At 41.2% G+C, this 16,518-nt stretch overlaps 1 protein-coding gene across 1 annotated transcript in view; it reads left to right on the top strand.

Annotated features, from left to right (window-relative positions):
* Positions 1 to 1,828: 1,828 nt before the first annotated feature.
* The window catches only part of ROS1 (ROS proto-oncogene 1, receptor tyrosine kinase), an 80,390-nt gene continuing 65,700 nt past the window's right edge, over positions 1,829 to 16,518 (top strand). Inside the window, exons 1-7 of the mRNA XM_016198704.2 lie at positions 1,829 to 1,967; positions 8,127 to 8,171; positions 8,857 to 8,916; positions 10,616 to 10,642; positions 13,210 to 13,270; positions 14,088 to 14,236; positions 14,902 to 15,040. Of these exons, the coding sequence (XP_016054190.2) occupies positions 1,845 to 1,967; positions 8,127 to 8,171; positions 8,857 to 8,916; positions 10,616 to 10,642; positions 13,210 to 13,270; positions 14,088 to 14,236; positions 14,902 to 15,040 (604 nt within the window). The 5' untranslated portion in view covers positions 1,829 to 1,844. The remainder of the gene's footprint in view (positions 1,968 to 8,126; positions 8,172 to 8,856; positions 8,917 to 10,615; positions 10,643 to 13,209; positions 13,271 to 14,087; positions 14,237 to 14,901; positions 15,041 to 16,518) is intronic.

Genomic DNA, 16,518 nt, shown 5'->3' with positions numbered 1-16,518 from the left:
CAGAGTTACTTTTTTTTTCCCTTGTGATGAGAAATTTAAGGTATACGCTCTTAGCATAGCCATCATCCTGTACATTACGTCCCCAGGACTTTATCTTATAATTGGAAGTTTGTACTTTTTGACCACAGTTCACCTAATTTCACCAACCTCCTCCCCTACTCCCTGCCTCTGGCAACCACTGATCTGTACTCTGTATCTATCAGTTTTCATGTTCTTAGTGAAGTAACAGTTTACAAATATTATTTGTGCTAATCAGGTAAAAGGCACTGGTAATGCAGTGAAGAAGGTACATTTTGTTGGGATGAAAAAGCCCCTTAGGCACAGTAGATTATTCTCTGATTTAAAAGTGTATTTTGTAGAAAGAGGATCATATTCCTCTGACCAAGAAATCGAATGGTTGTATATTCTTTAATCTACATTCTTTAAAATGCAGAAAATGAACAAAGAATAGGTGGACTGTGCAAAGTTGTTTTTAAGAAAACAAGTTTTAGGGGTTAATTATGGAGTCAGTACCATTCATCTTTATGTTGTATATCAGTTTTGTCAACATTCACTAAAAGATGTCAGCTCAAAACAAAACCTTATGCATGTGCTGCTCGCAATGAGAACCGCATGCTATTAAGAAAAGGTTAAGTCCCAGCCGGTGTGGCTCAGTGGTTGAGGGTCGACCCGTGAACCAAGAGGTCCCAGATTCGATTCCGGGTCCGGGCACATGCCCAGGCTGTGGGCTCGATCCCCAGTAGGGGCCTTGCAGGAGACAGCCGATCGATGTCTCTCTCACCATCGATGTCTCTATCTCTCTATACTTCTCCCTCCCTCTCTAAAATCAATAAAAACATGTTTAAAACAAAATAGAAAAGGTTAAGGACATTAGTATCATTTATTTAAGAAGATAAGGAAGTTTATTTGATACTTTAGATTGTCATGAGAAAGAACACCAACACAAAAATATCTGACCTTAAAGAGTTAACCCTCAGCAATCTGAAAAGTAGTTACCCAGAATGACTCACTGCTGTATTTTGCAGATTCCAAATTCTTTGTTTAAACTTCAGCTTAACTTTATCTTGATGCTAGGCTAATTGACATTTTTACAATATTTCCTTTTCAAGACAGCTGCACTTGTACACCCTCGAGTCCCTGTGGTGGCTGCTTTCGGCCCTCTGTCTCGCTAGACCTGATAAGGGAGCCAGCATTTTAGTTAATGTGTAGTGAAGTTCTGAAAGCACTCTCACAAACTTCCCCTTCTTCCCTTCGCCCTCGGGGTATTTGTGTATTAATTTCACCTTTGTTTGCTTTTTAATTTTAAAATATGCTCTTGGTTGCAGAGGGTTCTGTTTTCCTTTTCTGCCTCATCATTAGATTTAGGCGCTTCTCTTTTTCTAATAATTCTTTATTACAATAGTGCTCCTGTTTGCTAAAGTATAGATGGTCAAAACCTGATTCCCCGCATAGCTGAGCAACCTCAAGACAGCGAAGCGGTGGATGACCCACGGAAGCGTCCGGGCTTCAGACTGCGCCCATGTCACATGCTGCTGAAAGGCCATGAGCGTTTTATACTTTGTTTCCTTTCCATGAGAAGCGCTCTCCTAAGATCTCAGCTTTAGTCAGCGGGTGATTTTCTTTATGGGCGTAAAACAAAGCTAAGTTACAAAATAGATGCTATATGCATGTTACAGGCTATCTAGGATTCAAAGGTCTAAACTAAAAGTTTGGTCTAAATATATTATTTAAAAAAAAAATAATCTGCTGGCCACTCTTTCAAGCGAAGTGATGAAACCCAAAGAAGTCATGTAGCGAAATGGAGAGAGTGAGAACGGTCACCCGAGGAGCCGCTGCGGGAAGGGATGAAGCGCGGTGCCCGGCCTACCCTGGGGTCTGCCCGCGTCCTCACTCTGGGCTGCGTGTGGATTTCCGTGGCTCAGGGCACAGTTTTAAACAGCTGCCTAAACTCATGTGTAACTAACCTGGTAAGTTTTACTGGTCTACGATCTGCCTTTGCGGGAACTAAAACATACAGAAGTCAGCTTATTAGAAAGGGTTGAATTATTTTCACCTTACAAGAAGTTTTCTCACGAGAAAGATTCGATTTTCAAAGGAAGTTAGGACCATTTATAGTTATAGAAGGTAGGGCAGGGCTATTTTATTTCTTTATCTGTTCATAGATTTTGGGAGGGCCGGGATTTGAGTACAGAAGGATTAAATGGAATCAGTTTTTCATGCTTTAAAAAACTATCCTTTTAAAACTCACTTATTGCAAGGTCATTTACATTTGTCTTGAAGCATGAAGTAGGTCTGGACACAGGGCGATGGCTTCTCGTTGTAAACATCAGTGCTGTTTACCCGGGGTGTCTGATTGTATGGGGCGGTAGGTGACCAAGGCGCTGGGTGCAACGCCATACAGAACAACATTTTATTTTAAAGGCACGAGCTGTTTGTATATTTTTCTATTGCTATCTGTGCATTTGTAATTTTTTCAGGAATAAGGGATTTTTTTGAAATTTAAATTTATGATTTCCCCCCCTCATTTCTGGGTGTCAGCCCTCCTATATATATTATTTCATATCTTTTTAGTTATTAGGGTTAATTGTACTTAAAACAGTCACTGAATCAACTTTAAAAGCCAAACATGTGCTAGCCAGGGAAAGATACACTCATCTAAAGACAAAGGAAATAGCATGATAGCTTACATGTGACACTGCTTAGAGTCGTGCTTGAAAACATAATGAAAATAAATAAAATACAATGCTCATTACTGTCCTGAGTTATTGGAGATAGAAGTCAAGGGTAGATTAGAAAAGGTATTTATCTGTGTTACTCTCTTTTTTGTTTGAATTTAAACGACAGCGTGTATATTCATGGATAATAGTATTTTTATATAAACCTTTGCTAAAAGCTTCATTGTCATTAATGTGGAACTGTATGCTTTAGGTTTTTGCAGTTGTAATTCAAACTTAAAAATAGAAGACTGGGACAATTAAATGTGGTTTTTTATTAAAAAGTTTAAATTTTTTCTCTGCTTTTAACAAGAATACATATTTATTGTAAAATACTTATAAGATAGAGAAGAAACAGAGAATAAAGGGAAAAAAGCCCCTACAATTCCACCACTATTAACCTCTGATTGTGTTTTCTTTCAGTGTGATTTCCTCCCATGTGTGTATAGTTTTACACACAGCTGTGCACCCAGCTTTTTCACTTAACATTACATTATGAGTTTTCCCTTATACTCTGAAGTTTTTATGGAAACAGGATCTTTAATGTATTTAGAATATTCCATCGTATGGGTGTATTGCCATAATCTCTTTTATTTATTTGATTTTATTGTTAGTTAAGTTTAGTTTTATTGTATCTTTTTGTGTGGGCTCTTTGATTTTGGGGTTTGGCAGCTGGAGCAGACAGTTTGTTCCTTTGCTAAGTCGCCTTCCGTTCACCACCTACAGAGACAGGCGCCGCTGATGTGGTGGCGACTGCGAGAGACACGGTCTGCTGGTCGGACTAGCGACCCTAATGAAGGTTCTCCATCTGGGGCTCCCACGCAGGGGCCGGAGGGACAAGGGCTGGGTGAAAGGACAACGCACACAGCAGGGACCAGGGGAAAGCCTATGCAGAGTGCTCTAGTTCATTATGCTGTTTGGATTTTTGTTCTGTGTCATCCTTTCAGCCTGGGCATTTGCTGTGAAGGTCATCTTTGATTTTACTGGGTGGTTCTTGATATTGAGACATCTTTGCTTTTTAGAAAGAAACAAAAGAGTATTATACAAAGGAATGTTCAAAGTTGCTGTCCAGAAATGCACAAATGCACAAATCGTAGTTCTATGGGTGAGCATGGGTATTTTACATCAACTGACTTAACATTTTTGAATTATATGTGCCAAGTGCTGCAGAGAGCAGAACATAATATTCTTCAGAACACTGGTACTGTGAGATCCTTTGTGAAAAAGAAACAAAACAGATTCATGGTCAAATAATTTAGGGAAATGCTTTTTGCCATACCCTCTTTTTATATAACCACAGGGCACAATAGCGTATGAGTGGCTTTGTTTAATTGCAATTTTCTCACCTTTTTCAGCAACAAAACCCTTTTTTTGAGTAATGAATCCCAACAACTGTGTAACTAGTGTTGAGGAAGACTCTGTTAGAAGTATCAATTCAGTTCAATGAAAGACTGTTGGAAGCAATAGAGTTCAGAAGGTTTTCTTGTTTTCAAAAGTACAAACATTGATAGTTTTCTTGGATATAATATGTAACTTTATAACAAGATAATGGAACAAAACCATAGTCCAAAAATTCCATACGCTATCCAGAAATGAGCACAGTTTGCCTTGGTGTAGGAGTAGACAGGCCAATAAAACAGAACAGAGCCCAGAAATGAGACCATGTACACAGGGGAGTATGGAGTATATCATAAAGCTGACAATTCAAAGTGGGGCTATCAATTCAGAATGAAGAATGGCTCTCTCCTTCAGTAGGTGAATAAATAAATAAACCATGGCACATCCAGACAATAGAATGTTATTCCGAGCTAAAAAGAAATGAGCTATCAAGCCATGAAAAGACACGGAAGGATTGAAGTGCATGTTGCTAAGTGAAAGAAGCCAAGCTGAAAAGGCTACGTGCTGTACGATTTCAGCTCCTTGACATTCTAGAAAAGACAAAACTATGTCGACAATGAAAAGATCAGTGGTCGACAGCGCCAGGGTTTGGAGGGGGGAGGTGAGGGGAGGATGAACAGGCAGAGCGCAGAGGGCTGTTGTGGCAGTGAGAAGGCTCTGCGTGATGCCCCAACGATGGCTCTGTGCCATTTACATTTGTCCAAAGCCACAGCGTGCCCAGCACCAGCAGTGAACCCGAGCATAAACTGTGGACCTTGGGTGATTAGGATTTGTCAATGTAGGTTGATCCTTAGTCAAAATGTACTGTTCAGGAGAGTGGTGTTGGTTATGAGGGAGCCGGTGCATGTGTGAGGGCAGGGTTAACATGGGAAGGCTCTAGCTGGGTCTCAGTTCTGTTACAAACCTAAAACTGCTCTGAAAAATAGTCTTTAAAAAAGGTTTTGTTTTTTAAAAAAATAAACCCCCCAACTCCTTACATTACTGTCAGATTCAAATAAATTCCAGGAATTATTTTTTTAAAGGTGTGATTTAAATACAGACAAATAACAAAAACACAAAAAGACTTTACCCCATAAAATATTAAAGTTAATTAGGAGCAAATATTTCTGTAATCTTTGAGTGGGAATGTCTTAAGAAGCCTGATTCAAAATCCAGAATCCCTAAAGAAATTATTAATAAATTTGACTGTTTAGAAACTTAAACTATAGGACAGTAAACAGGATACAGTGAAAAAAGTTAAAAATGGAAAAAAGGAATACATATGATAAATAAAATTTTATCAACCCTTATATATATAAAAGTATTTAAAACATGTTTAGAACATGAAGGCCTACTTCAAAAAAAAGAATTATAAATGGCTAAAAAGCATGTGATGTTTAACTTAATAGACACCATAGAAATGCACAGTAAAAATGAATTATCAACTTTTCTTCTATCAGTTTGGCAAAGATAAAAACATTTAGTTGGCAAAGTTTGGATAAACTGGCACTTTCATGTACTGTTTGTTAGGATGTAAATTGATAGATTTCTAGAGAACATGGGTTAATAAATAACAAAATTAAAAGGAAAAATATACTTTTAACCCTGAACATCAAGAAATTTATCTGAAGAGATTACTGCATAACTAACCAAAGATATGTCTGCAAAAAGCTGTTTATAGCAAGTTTGCACATAATATTAATAAGAGACTTCTAAGAGCCTGGCACTGTACCATAATAATTAATGCATTATTTAATTGAGTCCCCACGGAACTTCATGAATTAAATATTATTTTCCTTTTGCCTCAGGTGAGAATACTAAGTTTGGACAGCAGAGGTTAAGTTTCAAAATACCACATCGGGAGTAGTGGGATTAAAACACAGATCCTCCTGCTCTGTTTCATTTATTAGGGCAGGAAGTAAATGAAATCAGTTCCGGCTAAGGTGGGCAGGATAGAAAATCTTGTGCCAAGAAGTAGGTGGTGGGGTAAGAGGACTTGAGATCCAGAACTGGGGCTGTGTTTTAAGCTGATGATTTGAGCAAGTGGAACTAAGGTAAACTGGGCAGCTCCCAAAGTGAGAAATGTGAATTTGGGGCAGATTACAGGAGGCATCGGTGCTTTGGTTAAGAGCTCGGGTCCTGGAGGCAATTCCTGTCATCCCCCTTCAAATTCTAGCTCTTGGGCAATTGACTACACCTCCTGTTTCTCAGCTGCACAATGGGGTTAATAACAGTACCTACCTGACAGGGTTGTTGAGTTGCTAAGTGAGATTTAGTGTAAAACACCTTGAAGAGTGCCTGGAATGGAAGAGTTCCTCACAAATTGTTAGTTGTGATGACGAAGAGGAGGGGGACAGAGATCCAGTGGAGATCAGGGAAGCTGACAAATGCTTCCTCAGAACCCCACACACCTGACTCTTGATGCCACTTGTTATATTTAATCTTGAGAGCTGCCCACAGAAGGACTCAGCACTGTTACGATAGGGCTCTATGGTCAAGAAACACCTCTGATGCCCTATTGTTTACACTGGAACACAAAAACTACCCAGGGTCCACCCTTTTGCTTTTATGAGCTAACAGATTTTTTGAAGAAATAGAAAAAAATTCGACTGCAGATTCACTGTCTTACACTCAATTGTATATGATCGTGGTTCAGGCATATAAAGGAGAATCAGAAGCTTCATATTGAACAAAATCATGGAAACGAAATACTATTAAGCGCGTAGTTGCACAATTAATCTAAAAGATACAGTTCTTACCAAGTATTCATCATCTAAAAACAAAAGCATATTAGGCATCCTTCTTTACATATATAAGTGGTTGGGGAATGGCGGTTAGAGGAATCTTTATTCACACATCAAATGAGAGGAAAAAAGGCAAGATGTGTTCTTTGGTTCCTCTAGTTGATTACTTCTCAAGCGCAGCCCCACAATGCGAGGCCCTGGGCAGTGCTTCCAAGGACAGTGCTTCCAAGGACTTCTGAGCATTCCTAAGCAGCAGCCACCCTGAGTTCATGGGTTTATTCCTTCAGCACGCATTTCTTGTGCCCCTGTTACCCTCAAGCACTGTTCTAGGTACAGGGGACTTACATGGAAGGGAGAGAGAGTGCTCAGTGAACTTAGTGACCAACATCTTTTTTCTTCCCTCTGAAAAGCATGGGATGTTCAGAAGTCCCCAACGGATGCTTACCCCCCTCCTTCCCCTCCCCTTGGATTTTCTGCCGCCTCCTGGGACACGTCTTGCTTATAATGCTGAGTCAGCCAAGGACAGAAGGTGTGCTCCTTGCTGGATTGATCACTTCTCCGATTCAGTGGTTCAAGCTGAGCAACTTTTAAGGGGAGGTTCTGACCCGTTCCAACAAGAAAAATTCACTTAGTTTTCCACATAATGTTAAGTACGTATCTGGTTATCATAGACCCAGTATTGCCATCCTTTGTGAGCCCTTCTGTTTATGAAGGACCCCATTCAAACAAGGAACGGGAGAGAATGCACACTTTAGAGACCTTTCCCCCCTCAGTTCCTATGTCTTTTATTTTTCCCCAGCACAAAAAGATCTTAAAATTTGTTAAAATGTGAGAAATAAAGAGTAATCTGATGTTTTATGCTATGTAAAATTCTCAATGTGTATTTTTTTCCTGCTCTTAACAAGATTGCTTTAAAAAAGGAAAAATCTGCACATAGTTCATGTTTAATCCAAGAGTGCTCTGACTTGATTACCTGACGAGTGTCACAGGCTTGTTGAATACTGTGTGAGACTCTCTCCAATGCCCGCAGCCCCTCCTTACAGCCGCACCCCAGCCCACCTTTACCACTCTGCACAGTTCTTAGACGTTGCATCACATAATGTGTCCTGGCATTTTGTCTGATTTCATGACCGGCTTAATGACTTTAAGACATTTTTTCTCCTCACTTTACAGTTAGAAAACTCTGAGAAGGCAGCACTATTCCAGGACGCTTTTTTAAAATGAAGGCAGGGTGGTTATCACTGAGCACGATATTGGGAGCTGGTGTTTACTGCTTGCTTCCTCATTGCAGGGCAGACCTCTGGACGGTGACTCGCCGTACAATCTGAGGGAACCGGTGAGTCATCGCTTCTATGGTTAAGAACTGTGCGGTGTTTGCATTGATAAAAAAGGGGCAATGGTCAGGTTTTATTACACTAAGAACAATTCCTAAGTAAAATCTCATTTATTTGTCCCTGCTGGGGGAAGAGCAATAAAAAAATAGTTATGAATTATGGTATATTCAAAAATGAAGTCAGGGATAGTGTAAGTGGGAAGAGCACAGGACCAATCCAAGTCCATGATTTTGACTCTGCATATTGGCATGGCTTTGGGCAAATACTTAATATTTCTGAGACCTAGTTTTATTATGTGTTATCTGAGAGGGTTGGATGAGACAGTCTCCAATGTTGCTTCCAACAATTAGATTTATGGTTTTATTACTTTTCTGCACCTGTGTCCATTTATTCAACAAGTATTTGGTGACTCCAAGCGTAAGTATGAACCAGGCGCTGTGCTGGGTAACAGAGACTGAACTCCACTCAGCACCCCTGCCACCTTTCAGTGAACCACACCACCCTGCTGTCTGTAGACAGGACGGCTCTGCTCATAACCCCCAAAGATCCTGGTTCTTTTGAGGCCACAGATTCCTGGGTAGATTTCTATTTCTCAAATACCTTTTGTTACTATGTTACACTTTCAGGTGACAAAAAAAAGTCACACTTGTTCAGTCACCATGCATGGTCTCTTACTGTCTCTTGCAGTGCATCCAAGGATGTCATTTTTGGAACTCTGTAGATCAGGAAAACTGTGCTTTAAAGTGTGTAAGTATTAACTATATTTCTTTTTTGATACTAATGTTTCCCCTCAAGAGAAAAGTTGTCTAAGTGGATTCCCATTTGAATTTCCATTGGCTTTCAGTTAGTTGGCTTGACTCTAAAGGGAAAATAGAGTACATAGTAATCTGGAAAAACTGAGATCACCATTACTAACACAACTGGAAACCAAGGAAGGTTAACACAAACCATGAAACCCCAGGGATGCCAGTTGCTGCCGCCTAGAAAGGCCGTTTAGTGGGATGTAAGGTATTTGCTTCATTTCCTGGTCCTGCACTTCTCAAATGTTAATTTACACTTAACGGGGGATCTGTTGAAATGCAGATTCTGATTCAGTAGGTCTGGGAGGGACCTGAGACTCTGCATTGATAACAAGCTCCCAAGTGAAGCGATGCTGGTGGGCTCCAGACCCCTCTTTGGAAAGCAGGGCCCTAGGTTATGTCCAAAATATCTCTGTAGGGAACCTGGTAGCCATTTAATCCAGAGGTCACAAGCACCTAGGTTTATTTCTCTTTCTGTAGGAAATACATCCCCCCGATACTTTATTTTTTCATTTACCTCGGCTTTGCCCCTTAGTGTGTGACTTAGGTAAGGTGCTTAACCCTTGATACTGTACTTTCCTCATCATTAAATTAGGATAATAACCGCATCTCCCTTCTAAGGACAGTGCTTGATGCACCGTAATTACTCAACTGCACAGATAAAAACTGTGTAATTTAAAAGTGGGTTGTATTGCAGGTTGTTCAGGTCACAGATTAAATCAGTAAGGTTTTGGTAACGTTGGGTAATATCATTTTCTATCAATTACTCAAATTGTAGCATTGAGATGTAAATAAGGACACTGGCCTCCTCTGTAGCCCTCCTGGCTGTTCCTGTGTAGATGTCCCGCAGATCCCCTTCACAGGAGCTCACTCACACCCACTCTCAGGGTTACGACCGGGTGCTTCATAGGGCGGAAGTTACCAGAAGGAGAGGCAGGAGCCGCCTGGACTTCAGAGCCATTGCGCGCCCTGCAAACCCTCCTGCCTCTCCTTGGCAGCACTCCTTAGAAATGGCAGTTGAAATCGTGGTTTGTCTAGTTATGTGCTTTGTCCCAGCATGTGAGCCCGTCAGGGCGGAGGCCCTCGGTCCTGTTCACACTGTTTCCGGCGCTGAACACAGTGAGGGGCAGATAGTAGGTGCTCAGCCAGCACTGAAGAGCGGGTGGAGGGAAGGCACCAGCTGTGCTGAGAAAGGGCCCAGGAGCAGGGTGGGCGCGGGCGTGGGCAGCCCGGCGGGGCGGCCTGCTGGCCTCTCTTAGCTGCAGCAGCTGGTGCTTTTCATCCCGGTTCTGTCCCCCCTGGGCACCTGCCAGCACCCCTTCATTCTCTCACTGGGCCCATCACAGATGACTCATTGCTTGACTGGGGCGTTCTGGAAGGCATCACGCTCCCCATTTTCTCAGTGATACAAACAACATAACTTTCCAGCTGTTTCTTCGGTGGCCTGTCTGGACAGAAGGGCCAGCTCTGGGCTCCCTTGTTTTGAATTGTTGAGGTTTTTTTGTTTGTTTGTATGTTTTTATTGGTTGTTTGCCGATGGTGGGATAAGAAATTTATTCGGAAGAAATGTAGAGCTAAGTGTCGTTAAAAATTATATACAGCTTTAAGGATTTTAACTGGTTTTGCTTTCCTTTTTTCCCGTGCAGAATGATACCTATGCCACAGTTTGTGAGGTAAGTTGGCAATTCCTATAGAAAGGATGTCATCCAGCTCCATGTCCTTATGCCTTGTTCAAAAGCTGGTGAGACAGGAATGAAGAAACCTGGTCATTGCTGGGGCACAGAGACACTCTTGGGATGACTCTGGGCGTAAAGATGACTGTGTGATTCCATTCTGACACAAGTACTCACTGTGTTTTGTACATCTATGTGCATATATATGACGCACATAAAGAGGCATAGGTGTGTATATGTGTACACACATTCATATATACACATATATTACTCTGATCTGGTTTGAAAAAACCTAATTCCCGAAGCCCGGGTGGGAGAGAGGCAGGAGCAGCTGCAGGAGTGTCCTTATTTCTGCTGATTTTATTTTTTCCCCCATAAAGCATATGCTCTATCATTAAATACAATGCATTAGAAAAGAACACTTTAGTTGCATTTTTTCCCCCTTATTTGACAAACTCCTTTGACAACATTTTGAAACACAGCTTTTTTCTTTCCCTTGCTACGCTAGTAAAGGAGTTGCTGACTCTGGCTGCCCAGGGCTCCTCTCACTTCGCGCCACCAGGTCCTTCTCCAGGCAGCTCCCCCAGCACTTGATTTTCTCTACTCCTTCAGAAAGACCTTAGGACTTTGACCATTTTTTACTCAATTTTCTTTAACTTAATTGGTTCTTCAGGATTCATTTTAGATTATTGACAACAGGTATTTATAACTACTTTATTTCTCAGTTCAAATGTCCTTAAAACCAGAAAACAGAACTAACTTATCTTGCCTGAGGAAGGGGTACAAATGACCACCCATTAGTAAAAGAGAAAAATTCCCCTTTAATAGAGAACAGAAATAAAAACAAAACATTTAAATTGGAATGCTTTCTCAGTAGTCTGTGATTATTCTGTACTGAGTGGTTTTTCCTTGGGAGTGGAAGCTGGTGGGTTGGCTGAGAAGAGGTAAAATGCGAGGCAAAAGTTGCCCCTATGTAAATAGACAAAGAAAGGTCTTTTCTGGTTGAGATTAAAAATACAAAACCAGAACCCTTTGATGTGATAAAAGCAAAGTGAGCTAAAACAAAAACAAAAATTCGGGCACAAAAACAAAACCAAACAACAAGAGCCCCAGGAGGACGGTGTGTAGAAAGCCAGAGAGAGTTCAAGCCTCACGAACGCCCCGGGTTGGATGGCTGATGGGATAGTTCCCTCGGATCCATTACGCTGCCCAGTAGTTTGTGTTTCCATAGTCAGTGCTAGCTATATTTCCAAATAAACGTTATTCCATCTCTTTTCTTCTTCCTCAGTTTTTTTTTCCTTGCTGCCACTTGGTATATTTATTCCTTACAGATAATAAATGCGTTGAATGCAGTTTACTGAAACCTGCAAAGATGTGAAAAGTATATTAAACCCTTAGGCTAAATAATCCTGAGCCCAAACTGAGATGTTTAAATTAATCCTTAACTGAGCAAACCTGGGCTTATCAGGCTCTGCTTCCTCTGCGCGCACAGATCAAATATTGGACAGCTAGTGTTTGAAAATCGCAGCCCTCTCCCTGGGGTGATTAGGGCAAGTGCACTGTCATCACGAGAAACAAGAGCATGTTGTCCTAGGTATTATAAGTTGAATGAGACCAGGAAGACTGATCATGATTGTGTTGTACTTTTACAATGTGTGTCTTTTCTCCTTTTTTGTTTTCTATAGCTAACGCTAATACATCTGTTAAGAGGTGCAGGAAATTTGTGTCTCAGTCACCAAAAATGTTTACTCCGGCTTTGGTTAATGAGATATGTTAATCATCATTGTGCTTTTGTAGACCTTAACATTTAATGTTGGTATTCAGACCTCCATTAAAATGTTCAGTTACTATAAGGAGTATAGTCAGTTTTTAATTGTTCAAGAAAGGCATGGGTATATGAGATAAATAGGTATAATTTTAGGCCAGAGTTTTAGGTTATTAGCTCACCAAACCTTTGACCGAGATGGCAAATATAATTGCATTGTTGAGCTCAGTGTTTTTTCAGACTGAGGTGTGACCCATTAAAGGGTCATAAAGTCAATTTAATGAATATAGTCCCAATAAGCAAATGAAATGGGATAAGATAGACTAGACTAGACTAGACTAATAGAACTGAACAGAACAAAGACTGCATCACAAGTACAGGATTTCTTTTTGGGGTGAAGCTGTTCTAAAATTAGGTTGTAGTGATGATTGTACAATTCTGTGAATATACTAAAATGCACTGAGCTGCGTGCTTTAGACGGGTGAATTTTATGATGCATGAAATGGATCTCAATAAAACTTAAAACGGGAAGAAAAGTAAATACTGTTTCTAGAATGCATTTTCCCCAACCTGTATGTGTGCACTAAGTTGTTTCATTTCATGTATTTTGGAATCTGAGACATGATTTTAAAAGTTTGAAAGGTGCTGTTCTAATCCCACTGGCAAATGGGAAGTTTATTACTGTTGCAATAATTGGTATACAGTTATATATCAGGTGTTCAGATTTCAGAATTTAGTTGAAGCTTATCAGCCCAAGCAGTACAAAGTGTGCCCTGACCGGCGTGCGACCTGTCTCCCGCAGCGAGAGTCGTGTGAGGTCGGCTGCAGCAGTTCTGAAGGTGCATATGAAGAGGAAGTCCTAGGTAAGTGGGCGTAGGCAGAGTTGGCGTAAAGGCAGACAGACAGACCAATGGACTAGGATGGAGAGTCTGGAAATAAAACCTTCCATATATGGTCAAATACCTTTGACAAGGCTGCCAAGACCATTCAACTGGGATAAAGACAGTCTTTTCAACAAATGGTGCTGGGAAAACTGGATACCCACATGCAAAAGAATGAAGCCGGATCCTTAATATACAAAAATTAACTGAAAATGGATCTATAAACTAAATGTAAGACCTAAAACTATAAAAAAATCTTAGAATAAAACATAGAGCAAAAGCCACACAACAGTGGACTTGGCAATGATTTCTTGAATATGTCACCAAAGGCACAGGCCACAGAAGAAAAGAAAAAATAGACAAATTGGACTTCATGAACATTAAAACTTTTTACAGTAAAAACAACAACCAACAGAATGGGAGAAAATATTTGCAAATGATATGTCTGACAAATGATTAATATCCAAAATATATAGAGAGAACTCCTAAAACTCAACAACAACAAAAAATAAATCAATCTAATTTAAAAATAAGGAAAGAACTTAAATAGATGTTTATCTAATGAAGATATAAAAGGGGCCAATAAGCACATGAAAAGATGCTTAACATCCCTAATCCTTAGAGAAATGCAGATCAAAAGAACAATGAAATACCACTTCACACTCATTAGGATGGCTACTCTTAAAAAAAGAACAAAACCCCCCAGAAAAGTAAAAGTGTTTCAGAGGATGTGAAGAATCCTGTACACCGTTGGTGGGAACGTTGGCACATGGTGAATGAAATCCTGTTTTCTCCCCAGAAAATGCAGACCTCCCCACTGCACCCTTTGCTTCCTCCATTGGAAACCAAAGTGTGACATTACGATGGAAAGCGGCCAACATCTCTGGAATAAAATACATCATCCAGTGGAAATATGCACAACTTCTGGGGAGCTGGACTTACACGGAGGTATGAAAAGCTGCCCAGGTACTTAAACACAGCCTCCCCCCCTAAAGTTAGTAAAAATGCCAAATTACAGGTATAGACATTCTGGAGAAGATTCAAGCATAAAATGAGTGGTTTGGAGCAGGTGAATTTTAGTCTCTGCTACTCTGTAACATGTTAATGCTAAGTAAGCCCTTTGTTTTTGAGGAAAATATATTATAGGACAATACATTATTCCTTCAGCACAACATCACATAACCAACTACTTGTATCATTGGTCGTTATCTGCCCATCCCATTTAAAATGATTCTAACTAGGACAGAGGGCAGGAAGGTCATCAGAACTGTCCCTTTTAGGAAAGCATGAGCCAGTTCAGAGAAAAATATTCCCAAGACACCAAGAATATTGACATAGAAAAATTAAAGTAAATCCTTGTGGTAAATGTGAAATAACTGAACCCATGATTTCGCACTGTTGAAGAAGGGAAGAGTCTCTATGTGAATTATTCAGACTGACACCTGGAGGGCTCAGCTCTAAGCTCCAGACCTTCATTTCATCTGGTCTGGCAGGTGCCGTGTCACCCCTTATCCAAACAGCCACCCATCGTCTCCAAATTAATCTGTGTCCTGGAGTCACAGTGTATGGTGGTGATCCTGCAAGTGCTGACGATTGCTCTCTTGTTGATGCAGGCCGTGTCCAAGCCATCATATGTGGTAGAGCCCCTGCATCCCTTCACCGAATATGTTTTTCGAGTGGTTTGGATCTTCACGGCCCAGCTGCAGCTGTATTCTCCCTCAAGTCCCAGTTACAGGACTCATCCTTATGGAGGTATGGCATGCACACGCGGCTTAGGAAACAGATTATTCCAAAGCTTTGGTTTAATTTGTTTTTATTTTAAACAATGAAATAAACCTATTCCTTTAATTGATCCATTCAACTATTGAGTTTCTATGTGCCAAGTAGTGGTCCAAGTGCTCATCAAACCTCTGTGGTCAAAGCAAAAATCCCTGGTCTTTTGGAGCTCCCATTTCGGTGGAAGAGAAATTAAGCCGTCAGCATAATAAGTAAGGAAAGTATATTGTAAGTGGGAAGGTGCTGTGCACTATGGTAAGGGGAATGTTTGGAGCAGGGTCTGTCCTTTGGGGGGTTGGAAATGGGGGGTTGAGGGGAAGGAGAGTCAGGTTGCAGTGTAAAAAAGGTGGTCAGAGTGAGGCTCCGTGAGCAGTTAGGAGTTGTGGGAGGTTTTAAAGCAGAAAAGCAATTGTTTTACACACTCCCTAAAAAGACAATTTTGGCAACAACACATGGAATTGATTGAGGGAATGAAAGAGATTGCAAAGTACAGAGGCAGAGAGACCAGCTGGGAGGTTCTTAGAATACATTTTATAATACGTTTTATCGGAGATGACTAAAAGAAATAGTGCGCATGTTGGTCCTTTTTTGGTCTCTCCTTTTGAAGATGTGACTCATATCAGGAGAAGGGTGCATGGATGCCTGGGGCAGGAGAGCTGTGTGGCACCCTCACCCTCAGCTAGCTGAGGGCACCTGTGAGGGCTTGCTCCAGGCCAGACGCCAGCTGCCCCAGCCCTCAGCTCCGGAGATTCAGCTGTGCGCAGGGGCCCTCAGGTTGAACTAGGCCTTGGACCTAGGTAGGCACAGCGGACAGATGAAGCTGATTGGGCATGTCCCCCTTCCCCGGTTAGTGTCCCTTTCTTGCTGGTTGATTTTCGGGTAAGTGTGGCCATTTCTGCTGGTTATTCCGTGACCATTCCCTCAAGCTGACACTGGGACTGGGCTGGGGCCATGTTTGCAACGTTCTAGATCCGAGTAGAATACATGCAGCCTTCTTTGTTCAGAGAAGTGCCTCGTGTACTTCAACTGTGCTGGGTCATTTTCCAGTGCTGGAGAGATACCATGGGCCAGGGCCTAGGGCTGGTCAAATTAAAGTAGTTAAAGGAGCAAATATTGCTTTCCATCTCTGGGCCCTTCTCCTGGCTATGCAAGCCCACCTGCCCTCCAGGTGCCCCAGGTACCCTTTCCATGGATAGCACCTCATGCTTCAGTTCTCTCGCACTTTTCTAGCCACATCAAAACATAAAGTTACCTGCGTGTGTTCCGTTGCCTCATGGCCCTATTCTTGTTTAGCTGTGGGAGTGATATGATTTTAGATGGCATGACTGCCTTGTCATCAGGGCCCTTCTGTAGATCACTTCTTAACCCAACAGAATGGTTTTGGGCAAGGAATACCTTGCCTGACCTGACCAGCCTTTCAGGGAGGGTTTTTGTGGGGAAAATTTGGACAATAA

This window comes from Miniopterus natalensis, chromosome 5 (assembly GCF_054644295.1).
Source record: "Miniopterus natalensis isolate mMinNat1 chromosome 5, mMinNat1.hap1, whole genome shotgun sequence".
NCBI classification, from domain to species: Eukaryota; Metazoa; Chordata; class Mammalia; order Chiroptera; family Miniopteridae; genus Miniopterus; species Miniopterus natalensis.
Note: the sequence above shows the minus strand (reverse complement) of the source record. Positions and strands in the feature narration are given on the sequence as shown.